Source organism: Armigeres subalbatus, chromosome 1 (assembly GCF_024139115.2).
Source record: "Armigeres subalbatus isolate Guangzhou_Male chromosome 1, GZ_Asu_2, whole genome shotgun sequence".
Classification (NCBI taxonomy): domain Eukaryota; kingdom Metazoa; phylum Arthropoda; class Insecta; order Diptera; family Culicidae; genus Armigeres; species Armigeres subalbatus.
Genome location: NC_085139.1, coordinates 2,667,134 through 2,686,159, shown reverse-complemented (window position 1 = coordinate 2,686,159; position 19,026 = coordinate 2,667,134). Strand labels below are relative to the sequence as shown.

Here is a 19,026-nt window from a genome sequence, read left to right as displayed (position 1 = left end):
AACAAATTTTAATCGTTTGATATTCTTTCGATCATCACTCATGAGTTTTAACAGAAACAGTTTAAGCTATATTACAGTGCGGTAGATCTTACTTGTTAACATATTGCATCAAGTTGATCTATTCGGCATCCGGCATAACGATTTGTTACGTCGTGGAGTTGAAACAATGGAGAACTTATTTAACGGTTTTTTGAAGAAAAGAACTAATACTCTTCTCAAAAAAGCTTGTGAAAATTTATTTGGCTCATATCTGTGGCTTATCTATAACCATTACGCAATAAACAAACTTAAAAAAACATTGGGCTTGAAAATTGAATTAGTCTCATCCGATTCGACAAATATTCAAAACGTGATCGGAATGGCAATGGCTCTCGATCAGTAGTAGATTGAGAAATGCTGAAACGGTAGGTAGGCTTCATGCATTCTTAACCAGTCCATTATAGAATAAATAAGCGATTTGATAACCGAAAGAATTAGAAAAGGAAGCCCGGATTTTAATTACATGCCGTTTTTTTTTCATTATAAACTTGTTGCTGGTTGAAAGCGAAATAATAATCAAAATAACAGAGATGTAGTATGTACGACTCAATACAACGAAGTTGCTGTATCTAAACCAGATTTGGGAACGTGCCAACAGTAGAACAAGTGCGTCAGCTGTGAATACACGGTTGACGAGAATCATTAAGACGATTGACGTAAACCACTTTTGATACAAAGAATAAAACAAGACAGTGAATAACTTACTATGGAAATAGGGTGGTAATGGCCCCGGAGTTTACTTAATTTCACAGGTAACATACATATTTTCACATTTTCAAAGAATAATATTTTTCATACATAATGGCCAAATCTGAGATTCGCCATGGCAAATTTCTTTTCTAGCAAGTGAAAAAAAACACCAAGTGTTTTATGTGCTATTCTTTTTTATATGTATGACAATGCAATGTGTCCTCACAGTCTACAGTTTTGATTTCACCGTGGAAGTCAACAATTGCCTTATTTTATCAAATTTTCTAACCTAAGTAATGATCAAATATGCACCAAGAATACACAATATTTATGGTGATGAGCTTAATTAAAATTTAAAAAATAACAAAAATAAAGAAATTAAAAAAAACATTCTGGATACGAATTTTTTATTTATAATTGATGAGTTGTGATCAAATATTTTTATTTAATTTGTAATTTTTCTTTATTTTATTTCCACAGGTATCGCAAAATCAACAAGTTTCCGTAACACTAGATCCCTCATGGATGCCATAAATTCGTTGCAACCATCATACGAGAACAGTGGTCGTGCTTACTACGGTATCTTACGAACCTCTCAGGAAATTCCTTACGACAGTGCCATATTTCTGGCGACATCGAACACCGCCACCGACAAAGAGCTCTCCCGTATGGCGGCTTTAACGTTACTTAAGAAACGAATTCGTGTAAGTATACCCTTGAAGTACTGCAAACAACTGACCGAAAGTTCTTACCGTTTTCCACTATCACCGTAGCTCTACGTTATATGGTTTGGCGACGAGGTGGACACTAACTTGTCCGATCAGCACCTGGACAGTCAAACTGGGTTGCATGAACTGGCATACAAGACAGGCGGTCGGGTTATCCGATTCGAACTCGATCGCCACTTTGGCAACAACCCCGTACTGGTAATTACGCACTCTACGACTTTCACTACCATCGCTATGCCGTTAACACCTCAACGCTTTCAAACTACTACTAACATCCTGCCACTAGGAACCACCGAATTCTGATCACGGGTTTTCCCCTCTGCCGTTCCATGGCATATTTTAGACCACCCTCGTGTCGGAGAGCGATCTTCACGGGCACCAGAGCATCCCGATCCCAGTCGAAGAGGACGTCAACAGTTTGTACTTTAAGCTGCACGGAGCACTGGATACGGCAACGCTGCGAACGCCAAATGGTGATTAGAAACAATACAAAAATGACATTAAATTACGCTTTAAGTGTGAATTCGCGCGCAAACACAATACTTCCCATTACTCTGTGTATTGTACACTTACTACATTATCATAGTCTGCTCTTGTTTGTTACTAAACACCCAACATCCAACATATTTTTGTTACACTATGAGGTATTCCAGCGAAAAAAAATCCTTCGCTCAATGGTGAAATAAAACAGCATTGGAAACGCTTATATGTCTTAAACACGAATAAATAAGAATAGATCGATTTTACTAGTTTGTTACGCAAATATCTGCCTCAAATTTAAGGCCGTTATTGAAGTTTAGTAACTTTACTGAATATCTGAATACATTATTGCTATAATTAGGATTAGTTATATCTAATTCTCCTTTTTATTTGTATTAGCATTATACGATTTTTAGTTATAACAGGATCAATACTTGAATGATCGATTGTCTTTACTTATGAGACTTGCAGCTTTAAGCTGGCTCATCTCTTTATCTATTTATCTATACTTCAACAAAAGTATCACAATCGAGGTTTACTCATCGAAGATGGTAACGGGTTCGATGAACTGTATGCCACGAGAATCAACGGTTGCATCCTACACCGCAGCCTCAAATGTACTTCACTGACAATCCGTTAAATATAGGTAGCGAGCTTAAAATCGAACACGTTTCTTACCTATTCGCAGTGTGTGTTGAAAATGTAAACGAAAGTGCACAGAGAGCCATCACCTTAAAACCATCAAAACTTCAGGCTAGCATCAAACTAATATTGAATGATATGGAAATGCTAATATCATCTTCCAAACTTAGACGCACATGATCATGATAGAATTTGAGGCGAAAGTATAGAATTGATAGTTCCGTTAGGATACGGCAGGCATGAAGAATGTTTTTATAGAAGTCGATTTGAAAGCGAGCGGAGGGCAATACTTGTTAAGGCACATATCACACGACCTTCCTTCTGCCAAGCTCCCGTATGAAGGGGGAGGGAAGAATATCAGTGTGGAAGCTGATATATCTCCACTGGCAAAAGGAAGGTGGTTTGATTTGCTCATATGCCATCGCGTGCGGAAGGATTTTCTATCGACGAGTGCTGTCTCCAAATTTCTAATATGACATCGAATAGGATTTTTATTGCACAGTTCTGTTTTTCTCATTGCGTCCGTCTCGTCGCAACCAACTTGGCTGCCTCGGAGAGAACAAAACAGAGAAAGGCACTGCTGCTGTACCGTCGACCAATAACAGCTGAATTGCCCCCACCAAGGGTAGTACACTAAATTAATGATTTTGTGTGTGCTTGGCGGAAGGAAGGTCGTGTGATATGTGCCATCACAAGTATTGCCCTCCGCTCGCTTTCAAATCGACTTCTATAAAAACATTCTTCATGCCTGCCGTATCCTAACGGTACTATCAATTCTATACTTTCGCCTCTAATTCTATCATGAACATGTGCGTCTAAGTTTGGAAGATGATATTAGCATTTCCATATCATTGTAAATCGTTTAACTTCACGTAGAAGCAACACACACAAAATCATTAAACTAATATTGTTGTAATTCTTGCAAATTTTGTTCAAAATTCATACAGTTGATTTTGGTATACTAAAAATGTATGCACTGTGAAAAAATGAATAAGGAACAAATCTATTAAGTGATTAAGTTTTTGAACCTTCCCCCTAAATTATTATTCAACCTGTTGAAGACTATGTATGTCATTTGCCTTTTGGCCTGCGATTTGTCCACCATCAGGTAAAAATTCTAGATTACTGGTTTAAAACACTAAACAGTGTGGAAAAAAGAGCAGCTGTAAAATGAAATCTTCTCAAAAAATTAGGAAGGATTTTTACAAAATTGAATAAAAGACAGTTGAAGACATAACGTGGAGTTGTTGGGATGCGGACACTTTAGCTACCCTCCCCGTCAACTTTTTGAAGGCGTTTGCTCACTTCTTTTGTAAACAACAAGAGTTGGAATTGGTGAAGGCACGAGAAGCCTTGGAAGAAGTAAGAAACGAGCACACCAACTTTTCGCAGCACTGGAAGTAAACGAAAAATGGTTATCACACATCAGACCCTTTTTTCTTTCCCGCAAAACGATTTCGGCGAAAAACTGCTTGAGTGAGCAGCCTCTGCTCGTGAGAATATGTGAGGTACGATCCCTGACTAGTTTATAATAATGCATGAGAAAGGCACCAACTTGTTTTACAATGTTTAAAAACTCGATGTACAAATTTGCACAGCATGTGAAAGATTAATTTCGAAAAAAGAATAGAAGGTAACCACTTTTCTTTAATGGGATTCGAACAGACGACCCTCAGTACGCTAGAATGGTACACAGGAATCAGGTCCTAATAGTTTTCTGGATGAACTTTTCTTAACGGTAAAAAAAATTATGGAAAACTTTACAAAGTTGCTTTTTCACCAAAAAAGCTTTGTTTCTACGATGTGGGGTTCTAAGTTGAAATGAATTTCTCTAACTATTCAAATATAAATTGTTTATCGCCAATTTTTGCGTGACTTGTAACTTGACTGAAACCCGTGACTTGTACTTTATGGATCTTCCCTTATTTTAAAACAATTTCGGAATGTTCTTGTAAATCTTGGTAATTCTACTTGGTAAAAGTCTTGGTAATTCTACCGAGAAATGCCTCGAAACTTCCTCGGGAAACTTCTCGAAACTTGCTGGAATTTTCTTGTAATTGCATCGGAAAATCCTTCACAAATATCTCGGTAGATTCTTCATAATTTCCTAGGAAAATATTTCAGATTATTTTCAGAAAACTGTGCGGGAAATTCTTCGGATTTTTCTGAAGATATTTTTTGGAATTCTCTCGGGAATTTATCCGCAATCAACTTGGAAATTTTTTAGGAATGTCATCGGAAAATTCTACGGAATTTCGTTAGGAAGGAGTTATTTCGGAAAGTTCTTCTGAATTTCTTCGGGAAATTCTGCTCAATTTGCTGGGGACATTCTTCGAAATTTCAATAGAAAAAGCATCGGAATTTTCTCGAGAAATTCTTTTGAAGTCCAACGGGAAAATGTTTGAAATTTTTGCGGTTATTTCTTTGCGATTTTTATGGTAAATGCTTCGGAATATAAAAAGGATTGTTCCGAATTTCCACGACAAGCTTTTTGCAATTCAAACGAAATTCTTGCAGAATATTCTGCAGATATTTGAAGAGGCGTGAATATGCTATTTAATAATGTAGACTTTTAGTTGAAGATCAGCCAGCGGCGTGACAGATTTTAAACAGTGTCGCGCCGATGCAAAAAAAAATAAGTCAGAAGCGACGGCGTGGTCTTTGGAGGTCATTTTTCGCACAGCTAAAAAACAAGTTAAAATGCTATATCAGCCCTTGCGACTATCGCAATTCTGTTTTTAAAATAATGTATCATGATGATATGGAAATGCTAATATCATCTTCCAAACTTGGACGTACATGTTCATGATAGCATTAGAGGCGAAAGTATAGAATTGATAGTTCCGTTAGGATACGTTAAACGTAAATCGTTTAACTTCACGTAGAAGTAACACACACGAAATCATTAATTTAATGTATCATGGAGAATTAGTTCATTATCGTCTCAGCTTGCGAAAGATGTTTCTCACGGTATGCTACATATCTTTGAAGTAAACAGAGAAAATAAGTAGGAAATTGTTTCGTTTCTCTCTGAGTTAAATCACAGGTTTCATGATAATCTGAGAAAATTGTAAGATACCAAACAAATTCTCTACTTCAAGATTGACCAAAACCAATGAAGTTGTTTTTGAAACAGACAAATATCGTTTGGGAGCGTTATGTTTCTGTTTATTTCAAGCGTCACATATTCTATGAACATGGTCCACCTCCTTCTGGTTGACAGGAAGTAGAATTATATTATTGATAATTCTATTGTGATGGAAATCACCACACCTCGATAATCGAAGTGGGTAAAACATGTTCTTTATTCTTTGATAATTGTTATTTTTCGATATTCGCGTTTTTATAGAATCTGACTATATATAAATTGCTGATTTATAGAAAAAAATGCTATAAAAAATCTACGAACTTAACTTTACTTTCATTTCAGATTCCCTTTTCAAAGACAATGATTCTGAATTCTTAAAGTTTCATCAACAACTTAAAATGTTCAACAAACGAATTATAAACCAAAATTTTCATAAATGTTGAAAAAAAATTATTCTTCAAATATCAATCAAAACTCCAGAAGATTGATGTAGATGTTTAAAATTATTTCGAATCTCCAAAACTCTTTTTGGGAGCAAGATTCTTCTGAAACCCTAAATCAGAATAGCAAAATCTACCGGAAGTATCAAACAGTAAAAAATGCCGAATTCCTCAAAATTCTATTTTTGTTTCTCCAAATCGCATTTTTTTCCACAATTAATGTTTAAATTTCATAAGCTCAGTCGCAATAAAAAACCCTTGAAGTATCGTTGGAAGACCGAGATCAAAATTAAAAAAAAAAAAACAATTCAGTAAAAAGTATTGTTCCTTGTGCGTTCAGCTCCATTTTTTACGAATCTCATATATCTGCGTCTAACCACAAGATATATTTTGTTACGATTAGTTATGGTAATAATGTTAATTATTCAACTCTGACAAAATTATTCAATATAGTACATACAACGCAAAACTTGCCACAGGTCAACAATTGATGGCCGCAGCGCGTTTTTGTTACAAAGGCAACGAAAACCTATTTAAGCTACTCCTAAGGCCGTTGAACATCAAGTACAAATATTCACATTTACTATTATCGGTAAAACAAAGTTTGCTCAATCATTCATGGACATTCTATTGTAAATAACAACATCTTTCTACCCATCATAATTCAAAAATCCACTTTAAATTGTTTTACTATTAATTGTTTACCAATAGCTGTTACGTGTTAGAAGTAAGCTTAACAATAACAAAATCATTGTGTTTTACTTTTTAGAATAAGATTGAATGAACAGTACGGCGTAAGAGAAAAACACCAGAAAGATGTATATTTTTCTTTAAAAACTAATTCCAACTTATTCTATGTATGTGCTTATGTGTGTGTTTATTGTGTTATCACATTTCCCTTTCTCTACTATCTGAATCAAACTTCCGTCACTCAGATGAAACTTCTATCCCTTCACTCGCAAGCTATAGGTTCGAATTATAACCGAACGCTATCAAACGCAGGTAATGTACATCATTAGAATTTTTTTAAATTGCTGCGACATAATGTAACATCGAATCACCCGGAAGACCCATTAGTCACTAATGATCACACAAATCATGTCATTTAATAATGCGACCTTCATCGTTTAACTTTGCGCCATTCATTTTTTATTGAGTATAATGAAAGATATGCATAGCTTTATGCATCAAATTATAATGAAGACTTATGACTAGAAAGAAAAAACGTGAGCAATTTAAAATATATTATTTAATTTGCCAATCAATTTATGAGCTCACAGATCGATCCCTAACAAATATGTTTGAACCAACGACATATCATTAAATTGATCTTAATGCGTTGTTGGAACAATAAGCAAAAAGAACACTTTTTTCATACAATATTTTTCGGTTTTGAACACCAGATAATTTGAAAGTATTAGTGTAGTGGAAATTCTGCAATTTTAAAACAATCTTGTACATGTTTAATTAACTTAAACGTATCAGACCGCTAGATCAATTCAATATTTTGTAATGTACCTATTTGTAAAACAATATGTCGTGATCAATTGGTCTAACGAGCAAAATAACATTTTTTTTCGTTTAATTAATGCTTGGTCCTTGGTAGAAAATTGTATGAAAAAATAAGTACAAGCCAAAATACCAAATTTCAGAAAGTCTCATTATTACGGTATCAGCTGTTGGATTCTCGGTGAAAAAGATAAGGTTTAAGTAGAATACCGTTCTTTTTGTAATACAAAACGATATTTTCAAACATTTTAATAAATCTAATTACCCTACAAAATGCTTAAATTTATATGTTTTCCCTCCCTGCACTTGCTGCTACTCACTCACGATGTATACAACCCTTCGCACATCGCATGCTATGTAGTGTATTAGTAAGCACCCGTCTTATGTACCGGGCTACTGCGTCGAAGGAAAACGTAAACAAATTTTCCTGTCACTAGCACTGTTGTTGTTCACTCAACTCACCTTCTCTCGCGGTTTTCCTCTGTGTCTCACACTATGAAGCCTCCGGCCGTGTGCGGCGGTGTATTGCGCAAGATCGCTTTTTCTTTCACAGCAAGTCGCTCTCAACCAACACAATCCTCGAAGTCGGTTGCACTAGCTATATTCACTTATGTGTGTGTCAGCTGCTCTAGCAGGTTTCTAAACAAAAAGAAAAATCGCCACACACCGTAGGATATCGATTATTTTTTGCACCCTGATGGAAACTTGCCAAAACAAAAAGTTAATCAAAATTAAGTTTCTTTGGCAGAACTTTATTATAAAAATCAAATAATTCGCTTTGTCGAGCTCTCCACGAACGATCGCGACGTGAACTAACCGCACAAGCTATCTGTTTCTACGTTCGATACCACCAACAACGCACCACGTACTGGTGACTAGCACCGCATTACAAATCGAACGATCGCTATATTGCGTCAACAGTAATACAATCCAGACTCAGCACAATCCGAAACACAATTGCACCTGGTGACGACCTGCAAGTAGCCGCGAATGGTGAATTTGAACTTTGGATTTTCACTTTTTGTGATTGACTACGAACTACCCCTCTGAACGCGAACGCGAACTGCCGATACTGTGAATGATGATTCGCCACTAGCATCCAACAACACGGGAGAAATCGCGATCCGCTGGGGGACGGTGGTACAATATGTCCTGTCTTGTCATCTTGAATATGGTTCAGTGGATACAATGGATAGTATCAGTATCGTATTTTGCGAACTAGATGAATAAACACGGCGTTGCTCAAGAACTCTGCTAAGATAACAGGGCTCAAGAAATGTTAAAACAGAGATGATTATAGCATGTTGAAACACTGCTGATTCTAAGACTAATTGTTAAGTGATAAATCTTGCGAAACTGATAATCCTTTCGTGAGTTTAATCGTGACAAAGAAATATCAACTCATTTTTATTTATATAGAAATTGAAGAAGATCAGATTTAACATTGAGAAGATTTTAGTTTGAGCAGTACAATAGGCCCCTGGAATGCGTTTTAGACTACATTCCCAAACAAAGCTGTATTTCGTTTCGGCACTGTGCTGCAGTTAGTGTGTGAAGCTTACAAGAGCGACATTAAACAGCGGCACTTACACGCCACGCGTTCTGCGGTGCACACTATGTGCTGTTAGTAACCAACACAAGGGAATACGACCGACAAGCATTAGCTTATTCCGGAGCGGAGAGGATACGATCGATCGATGGATCATGTGCTTTTGTTATTATGACGCGGGTCGTTTCGATTGGACGAGTATGACGCTATATTAGTTCTACTAGGATTATTCTAGTTTTAATAAAAGGGATGAGGACGATGAGGTCATCTCCTAATCCAGGATTGCCAGATAACTTGATATAAATTAAATAAATAAAAATAAATTTATGTATAGTGAAAGGCTATCTAAAATAGGAGAGGTTAGAGATTAGTTGTCGCTAATCGAAACATGCTTTGGTTTGCTTGTTTGATTGACAAATTGTACCTAAACCTAACTGTGAACAATTATAAAAAAACCTAATTTTAGGTACTTTTTACTCTAATCGGTAATTAAGCCAAATTTATTTAATATTAAGACAAATATACTTATTTTCAGGCAGAAACAGACCTAAATTTAGGTAAATTTTACTTAACTTCTGCAAACATTATTACTATTGTTTCATAGAAGCGACTTATATTGCAAACATGAGCTTTCTTAACGTTGGGTTCCCACTCTTAAATGAACTTGTTTGTTAGTTTTGCTCGTCATTGTATGACAACCAAATAGAAAGTGAGATGCAGAGGAAAAAAGTTGGTTTGGATGCAAGGTTAGATCATCCTAGGTTCAGTTTATTTCGTGTAGCTAATCAGCTAAGTCTCAATCTAGGGTACATGTACCCCTGGGGTACCTTCGCTGGCACAAGGGGGTACCTAGGACAAAAATTCGTAATGGCGGATGTGTTACAATTCCACTAAACATTTGTTGATAGTTTTGATTTTTTTGAATCTAATGCTTTGTATCGTACATAACATGCATGGCGATCACTAAATCAAAGACTTTCGAATCCTGTCCACCCCGACCAGTACAGTGTATGAAGGGCTATGGGACAAAAGATCAAAAGGACAAAACGTCGGATGAACAAATTTTAAAAATCTTCAATATGTTCTACATGATTGTGACAAAATGTTGAATAATATTCTTCTGAACTAAAATCTAGAATCTAAAGGTTCGGAAGTCTCTATTCGAGAGATACGAAAGCTTTTTTTTCCGAAAAGCTCAGTAGCTTCGTTGCAAAAAGCTTGGAAGCCACCTTTCAAGAGGCTTCTTCCAAAGCAGTCCATAAGGCTCCTTTCATTCAAGAGGATCGGATCAAGAAGCACGGAATCCTACTTTCAGGAGGCTTGGAAGCCTCCTTTCAAGAGACTCGGAAGCCGTCAAAAGTCCTCAATGTTTTGTAAAAAGCTTGATGTCATATTTATTATCATGAAATAGTTCTTATAAAATGATTTTGAAACCCGTTCATAGAGTGGCATAAAACCAAGGGCCCCATACGCCTGTCACTGGCGAACAAAGCTCGTGTACTCTGCATCGAAGCTTAGAGCCAGTGTTAGGGCGCAATCGTTAATGCGAACATTTTTATATTCGGTTGAAGACTGCAAATAAATTCTTTTTCGAGTCCCTTTAATCAAGCAGGTATCTCAACCCTACCCGTAATGCTGGGTAGACACCTTTACGTGGTGTGTTACGGGGTAAGATCTACCACGGTTACATTGCCAGCTACAGGCAAATCCTGACCCAACGAATACCTTCCTCATTATCCAACTCCGTGGTACTTATGAGGGTGTCGCTAAGTCGGTGGCCTCTCGTTAAGTAAGTACTACATCAACACTTCCTTCCTCTCCCTAGTTACGGTGAAGATGGGCGTGGCCAGGAGTAGTAATCCTCGTGCTTTTGTTATTTTTGTTTAAGACTGGAATCAAGGACCACTCTTCTTCTTGATTTCCGATAGCATTCTAGATAAGGCTCTCAAAAGTAAAACATGAGTATCACTAGTGTCCAATCTACGAATTACACCGTAACAATGCTAATGCTAATGCTTTAATCAAGCAGGTATCTCAAGCATACCACATTGTTATATTGCTACATGATTGAGTGCTTAATTTTGATAAAATATCGAAAACAAAAGTGCGCATAAAAATTTCCTCGCCATAACAAAAAGGCAGTAGAGAATTAACACTGTTGTTTACATTTTAGAACCAGCACATGTCGGGGTAGGGATTCAGTGCTTCGTGAATTGATTTCAATGAATTTAATACCAAATTTTGTAAACAAAGACTCCAATCACGCAAACCAACACCATCAGTAGATAGGTGAAGGCTTGTGCTACCTGTGAATGGTGTTGGTTTGCGTGGGAGTACTATCAGATTCGTCAAATCGTCATTTTAATATTTGATAAAAAAAGCGGATGAGTCGTTTTGAAATTTTGGTATTGATTTGGTTTTTGGTTTTTCGACCAAACGGAACTTCTGAGGTAGTTCTCAGTGCAAGGATTTACTATCATGCCAGTATTCATCGTTCAAAATTCCATCGTCAATTAATTCACGACTCCTTGAACCAAATCCGCGACTTAGTATGTGAATCCACACCAGGAATAATACTAAAGATGTTTTCAAAAAAATTTAATAAATTGAATTTGCCATTAACAAAAAGACATAGTTAACTTCGAAATTGCCTACGATTATGGTTTCTTCTTTTATCCTGTTTTTTGCGAGTAGTTTTATTTTTCCCATACTTTCTACATTCTGAAATCTGGTCACAAGATCCATACACTCTCGTCTCCAAGCTCGTCTCTCTTAATACAGAAGATCCATATATTGAATCCAGATTCAATTTTTTTTCGGTTGTAGTATTTTGCATCAATAATGAAATCTCAATGCAATCAAAAGATGTTCTCATTGACTCCACTCCTTGCGCTTTTAAGATTGCAGGAAAGTTATATTTGATGACATACAAGCAAAAATGTCTCTTACTAAATAGTTCACGTCGGTGAAATGATCAGCAGTGAAACATATTATTCTACTTGAATTAATTCAGCAGTGAAACATATTATGCTACTTATTTCTTTTTGAATTATGATTTATTTCTAATCTAATCTAATCTAATCGAACACAAACGCAGCCAGTACAAAGAAAGCATCCTGGAAAATCATTGAGTTAGATGACGCCCAATAATTTTTCTTGTCAATATTGAGGCTCACAGCATACCAGTGGTATGACATAAACTTCAAAGCGGCCAGGCCCACTGCGTTGTGTTTGCCGCAGAGATGATTCTTAGAGATGTATCGTGTTCAAGTATTTACTTCAACATGATACATATCACGAATCTACAGGGACTGAAGGATGCGTGGACATACCGTACCATACGCACCGCGTTCTTTTTAAGTTCTTATTTTGGTAGTTGTATATAAATATGTAGTGAAATGAATAACATTATGATCAGAAATTTTATCAAATTTTATATATATTTGTAGAATATAACATCAACTAAGAGCCGAAGTTAACTCGGGATGTACATCTCTTGTAGAAGAAGCTGGAAATTGTAAACTTAATTTAATTGAATTTAATTATTATTTAGAATGTTATGAGTATCAGATAGCAGGTTATGTGCCAGGACGTCGTCTTCCTAAAGGTTTTATGGCAGGTTGTGAAGCTTTCATTACTGGAATGTTTTGTAGTGGGCTATGAAAATGATAAATCATGAAAATATGAAGGTACATAATACAATAATATAAGTATACAAAAGCATGAAAATATGAAAATAAGAAACATACAAATATAATGTAATAAAAGAATAAAAATTGCTATATGAAAATAAAAATATGAAAACATGAAAATAAAAAATGAAGATACGAAAATATGAGTACACAAAAACATAAAAGCATGAGAATATGAAAATATTGAAAATTTTCAATATTTTCACAATCGCACACCTCCATGCCTCCATGCTCCTATGCACTCATATTGTTGTATCTTGTAATTGATGTTGAAGTATAAAATTTTGAAAATATGACTAAAGCCTGTCCACGTTAAATTTCGGACACTGAGATAATATCCAAATGTTTTTCAGCCATTTTATCAATTTGGACGAAGATGAAAACGTGCTAAATGCATCACATAAAGCGGATAGATTCAGCTATGCGAAAATTGATCTTCTCAGCGGTTTGTGAAAATTAAAAAAAAAATCACTTTGGAAGATGGTTGTCCGAAATTTAACGTGGACAGGCTTTATATGAAGATCTGAAAGTAAGATAATATAAAAATATTAAAACACAAAAATATATAACAAGGAAATATGAAAATTAAATCATAAAAATATAAAAATATAAAAATATGAAAACGGAAACCGGAAAATATAGAAATATATAAATATGCAAATTAAATTATAACAACATGAAAGTATAAATATATAAGAAAGACATAAAAATATGCAAATGAAATATTAGAAATTATAACATTATGAAAATATAATAGCATGAAAAAAGAAAATACACATAGCATAGCATAGCATAACTGACCGCACACTATCCTGGGTTGGCTGTCGATAGAGACGTTAGATGCGCCAGAAAAACAGCCTGGGACTTGACATATTTTTCATTCAACGATCTCTTTGTTCAACACCTGGCCAGGTCCTTACGATCAGTGGGGATATGGGAAGGAAATGTTGATTAGATACCTACTTAAGAAGATGCGGAGAACTCGCGCGACCTTCATAGATATCTGGAGTTGGAATTTGGATGGGTTATTATGGAGTTTTGAATAATATTGGTTTTTGGTTTTGAATAATATGTAAATGATAAAAAGTGAGATAAATAATAAACCAACTTTTAAAATACCGTAGTAATGACCATGCAATCATCAGCATACTTCTGAAATAAGATTAATATTTTTTAAAATTAAAGTTGACATTGTTGTATAATCTTGTGCCAGATCCTTCATCAGCATTGATTGAGATTAGTTTAATGGGGACCTAATTATGAAAAAATGATATCATTTTGTTTTGTTTCATTAAAAAAATGTGGCCGTATGAATACATCTATGATCACATAAAAATATAAAAACATGATATAAATAATATGTGTGTGGCATATAGTAAGATGAATCATAATCAAACAACAATGTTTAGCCATCCTCTGAAAAAAAACTAATAATAATTGATAAACTATAAGTTGGCATTGTTGTGTGATGTTGCACCAGAGCCCTCGTCCGTAAAATGTTGCTGAAACAAACAAAATTTTATGTATAAGATAAAATCCAACCGCCTATCCGCATATGGTTGAATCAAAGAGTAAATTCTGTTACCACAACCGTTTGCCTACTGTATTCTTCGTAAAATGAATTAAAAGGCGATATGTAATTGATTAAAAATAAATTAAAATTGAACAAATATTAAGTAATGTTGTATTGCACATTGATGCTTGTATTTCAGTTTAGTTCCCTTTATTTCCTCCAGTGGTTTCTATTTTAAGTATAGCGACTTTAAAAACATATGAAAAAAGTTTTTTCATAAATTTTGTAAAAAGTATCATTAAAATATGAAAATATAATCATATGGAACAAGAAAAAATATATAGCTCTTTTTAGTGGGATGTTTACAATAAAATATGCATACATGTAAATGATGACAATCAAAACTTTGATAAAATATAAGCACAATAAACATAAAATTATCTCATGTACAGAATTGCATTGGTTTATTGGTCGTATTATTTTAGAACAGCGACATGCCATAATTTTAAAACACCTGAATGAATATCCTCCATTCCTTCTGGAAATCCAATCTAAATTTGTTTGTACGACGGATTTATAGACTATTTTCTTTTTCTTACAACTCAAATTACAGTTCACATCGCGCATTCTCGTCCACTGTGCAGGATAACGTAATTGTATGTAAATATGGCTATATGAAAATATGAGAATATAAAAAAAACTCAAATAAAGAAATATAAAAATATGGTTATGTTCGAATATGAGATTATAAAAATATGAGCTGGATAGCTGTACAATTCGCCATGCCATAGGTGACCAGAGCGATCAACGTTGCACGAGAAATTAAAAGAAAGAATCTAGAATAGGCTTTATATTATTAAAGTGTACAATGCTTCCACCAACAAGATCTAAATACCAATCCGCCGCATTCGATAACTAGTTGCCTAAATCTCCGTCCGTAAAAATAATAGTGCTGTCCAATGAGCAGCTCGAAGTAGCTCGAAGTTGTTCCCGTCACGCTCATGCCCGTTTGTTGACAAAAAAGAACGAGCAGGACGGGAACAACCTCGAGCCACTTCGAGCTGCTCATTGGACAGCATTAATATGCATTGATATTGAAAACAATAAAGAAATTGTTTATTGAAAGCAATAAAGAGATTGGTGCTAGTACGAATCTTCAGAGTCCTAATCGTTGACAACTTCCCCTAGATCGACTATCAGCTTTTGTCGTCAAGCTTTTCTTGCGCCATCTTTTGGGAAACTTGAAAATTAACATATTATTGACGAACTTCAAAAACTGGAACGCATGGAAATGAAACAAGCTTTGTAGCAGAGTTTCCAATAATGTTTATGTCAATTATTTTATAAGCTTTCTGTGGGGAAGTACGGTTCTAAGGCTACATTTTGGTTTTATTTTCAAATGAACAATGATCCAACTACAAAAAATAAGTTAAGAGAAGGAATGTATGGATTGATCTCACCGGAGTCTTCAGCATCTCAGCAGGGACGTTTTACACTCAAGATTTTCTTAGACGGCAACGATGAATTCTCGTTATCGGATACACTTCAAAAAGCTTTTTTCCGAACAATTGGGATAGGTAGCACTTTGTCATGGAATTATTTTCACTTTCCGCTAACACAGGCGCTCGTTCCTCAGCAACAGAAAAGAAAAAGAAAAAAAAACAAATGGGAGAACTATTCATCGCAAACCGACACTTCTTTGCGTTATTCACTCTATTTTATGATTGTCATTCACACTTCTTTGAATGCTGAAACATTTTAATTTGGTTTCCACTTTTCACTCGCGTTTTATTCTTTACATTACACTTTTTAATTGAATAATTTACGTAGCGCCAAAATCAACACAACCGACGTGTGGCAGTGCAGCCAGATCCCTTCCTTTTTGAATTATGATTTATTTGTGAATTAATTCAAGTAGCATAAAATCATGTAGCGTATTAACATGTTTCACTGCTCAATATTTCACCGAGCAAGAGCAATTTTTGCTTATGTGTCATCAAATAGCGTTGGAATCCAATTTCAAAACTTCATAGCACTTTCAGGGGAACACAACTTCAAAAGCAAACGTTAGGCAACAGCGAAAAGTAGTTTTTCTTCTTGGCACGCTTGCAGCACACACGAAAAATGTTTCCCAGATCCGCTAATCGCCTATAAAATTACATTTCTGCGAGGAAAAACGCGAGGTGAGGGCTTTAACGGCCATTGTGGCAGCCATTTTTGGATTCCGCCGTGACTATCCTTAACGGAACGCGAAGGAAATACTTCTCGTAGCACGGAGAATTTCGAAAAAAAAAGCATTTCGAAACTCGGATGATTTCTAGACCAACATTTGAAAAGGTCGTAACAGCCAAAATTTATTCCTTCTGATTATTTGTCCCCATATATAGCTTTATATGTAGACGAAGAATCAGAAGGAATAAATTTTGGCTGTTAGGCCCTTTTCAAATGTTGGTCTAGATTTGCTTCTCGCAACCCGGAGATTTTTTATCGGAGCGCGAAGATAATCTTTCAATTTACATCGTGGAACTCGTGGAAAAGATGTAAGTGACAAAAATTCAGTATTGAGAAAAATTGGTGCAAAGCTTTTAAAAAAATATTTTTTCGTTTCATACATTCAGTACGAAAGATCAAAAAATTACTAATTTTTCTTTGCAATTTCACATTTAGTGGAAAGAGTGACAAGATGGCAACCTTAGCGGCAACTCTTGTCTTCTTCTTCTTCACAGGGTGACCAGTGGATATTGGATTTCAAATTACCGGTTTTTTCCCGACAGTTAGAAAAATTTTCTGATACAAAATTTTTCACTGAAAATCCGCGAGTTTTTAGAATTTTCATGTAAGCAAATATACTGCAACTGCAAAATGAAATGAAAAAAGAGTAGATTCCAGCTGGGTAAATAAATCTTATAATTGGTAAAAGAGCCATTTATTTTTTACAAATTTGAGATTATTACGTATTATGAGTGAAGAAACTAAAATCAAGTAAAATCTCTGCATTGAGTAACGAATAACACAAATCATTCAAACGGTTGATTGAATTTACATAAAATTTGGTTGAAATCGTGCATGAGCTCTAAGATTTTAAGGTTGTTGGTTGGTTGAAAAATTTATAACTGAAATAATATTTCTACAAATTGATATTAAACATTTTGATAGATTTTGTTAAGAAAATTAATTTGAGCTTTTTAGTGGAATGTCTTCACTTGTCATAAGACGAGTTTGTACAGTCCCATTTAATTCCACCACTTAATTGTACCTTGACAGATACGTATTTCGACCTCAACAGTAAGGTCGTCTTCACTGCCCATGATCGGATATTTGTAACAATTGCATTTTTTGCGATTTTGAGTTAGGCTCATGAATTGTCTTCAAATTGTTAGTTCTTTCATCTAAGTTGGTGAAATCTGAAAGTTTGTTCTAAAAATCTTGAAAAAAATACCAAGTTGTTTTGTAAAATCGAGCATATTTACCGCATAATTGTAACACTGGAAAATTATTTCGCCAGTGTGCCATGTTCCTTGAACAAAAATTAGCACAAATGATTTACACTCAAATATTAAGTAATGCAGATACAGCTGCCGATGATTGATGGCTATAGTGACCCTCCCATCGCCTGTTTTGTTCTAGCTTCGAATCCCATTGCAATAATAAAATTTTTGTAATTGTTTACCGAAAATTTTCGCGAAAAGTGAGTGAGGCGTAAAAGTGATGAAACGAAAAAAGAAATTCATCAAGTAGGCACGATTTTCATTTATCTTCTAGATTCGCTCTAGAGAAAACAGGGGTGGGAGAAAGATGTTTTTCACTACAAACTCCGAAAAAAAGATTCTCCTCCGACCCGAAAACCGCTTGATTTCGTCTCATCGAAACGAAAAGTACGAACCCTGCTCGTGATGTTTGAGATTGCTGCACTATTTTTACCAGACATTTTCCTGACATTTTCCCGGCGATTTTTAATTCCCAGTTTTTTCCCGGTTCTCCCGGTTTTCCCGGTACGCTGGTCACCCTGCTTCTTCATTGGCATCACATCCCCCACTGGGGGATGCAGCTTAGTGTTCATTAGGGTCTTCCACAGTTATTAACTACGAGGTTTCTAACCCACGTAATCATTTTTGCATTTATATATCATGACTCTATGAAGCTGTCATGATGATATTTTTATGCCCAGGGAAATCGAGAAAATTTCCAATCAAAAATTTTTCATGACCGGACCGGGGATCGAACCCAGACATCCTCAATATGGTCTTGTTGTGTAGCCGCATGGCTGAGGAGGGCCCCGGCAACGCTTCTAGTATGTAATCGCAAAATTATAAGTAAAGTCGTATTTTAACTAAACAAACTTCGAATGAATATTTCAAGAACTCTCAAGATTGCCTAAATGCGTTTTTCCGTTTCGCTTCTCTTTCACTTTAATACAAATCATCCCTCGTAAGAATTATGTGGATATAATGTTTAGTAATGCCAGAATAAACGATGGCCATGTTTCCCTATATGGCGAACCAACCTCACTTTCCCCTATTGGAAACTCCGTACCAACTCTATCAACACAAATTCCAAAAAATTTAAGAAAAGAATGACTGTTTGAGAGCAGCACAGTGCGATCCTGGACTTTAATTTATCAAACAGGTATGGTCAAATTCTTAGCCGTGCGGTAAA

General features: G+C 35.4%; 2 protein-coding genes across 6 annotated transcripts in view; one reads left to right on the top strand and one right to left on the bottom strand.

The window, feature by feature from the left end:
- The window catches only part of LOC134219628 (mucin-2), a 144,814-nt gene that overhangs the window by 88,084 nt on the left and 37,704 nt on the right, over nt 1-19,026 (bottom strand). The gene's annotated exons all lie outside the window — the stretch shown is intronic.
- LOC134219671 (uncharacterized) overlaps nt 1-19,026 on the top strand; it is a 105,455-nt gene that overhangs the window by 49,631 nt on the left and 36,798 nt on the right. For all 3 annotated transcript variants that reach the window (XM_062698497.1, XM_062698477.1, XM_062698485.1), the window contains exons 3-5: nt 1,210-1,433; nt 1,503-1,655; nt 1,801-1,930. In XM_062698497.1, coding sequence (XP_062554481.1) covers nt 1,210-1,433; nt 1,503-1,655; nt 1,801-1,930 — 507 coding nt within the window. The remainder of the gene's footprint in view (nt 1-1,209; nt 1,434-1,502; nt 1,656-1,800; nt 1,931-19,026) is intronic.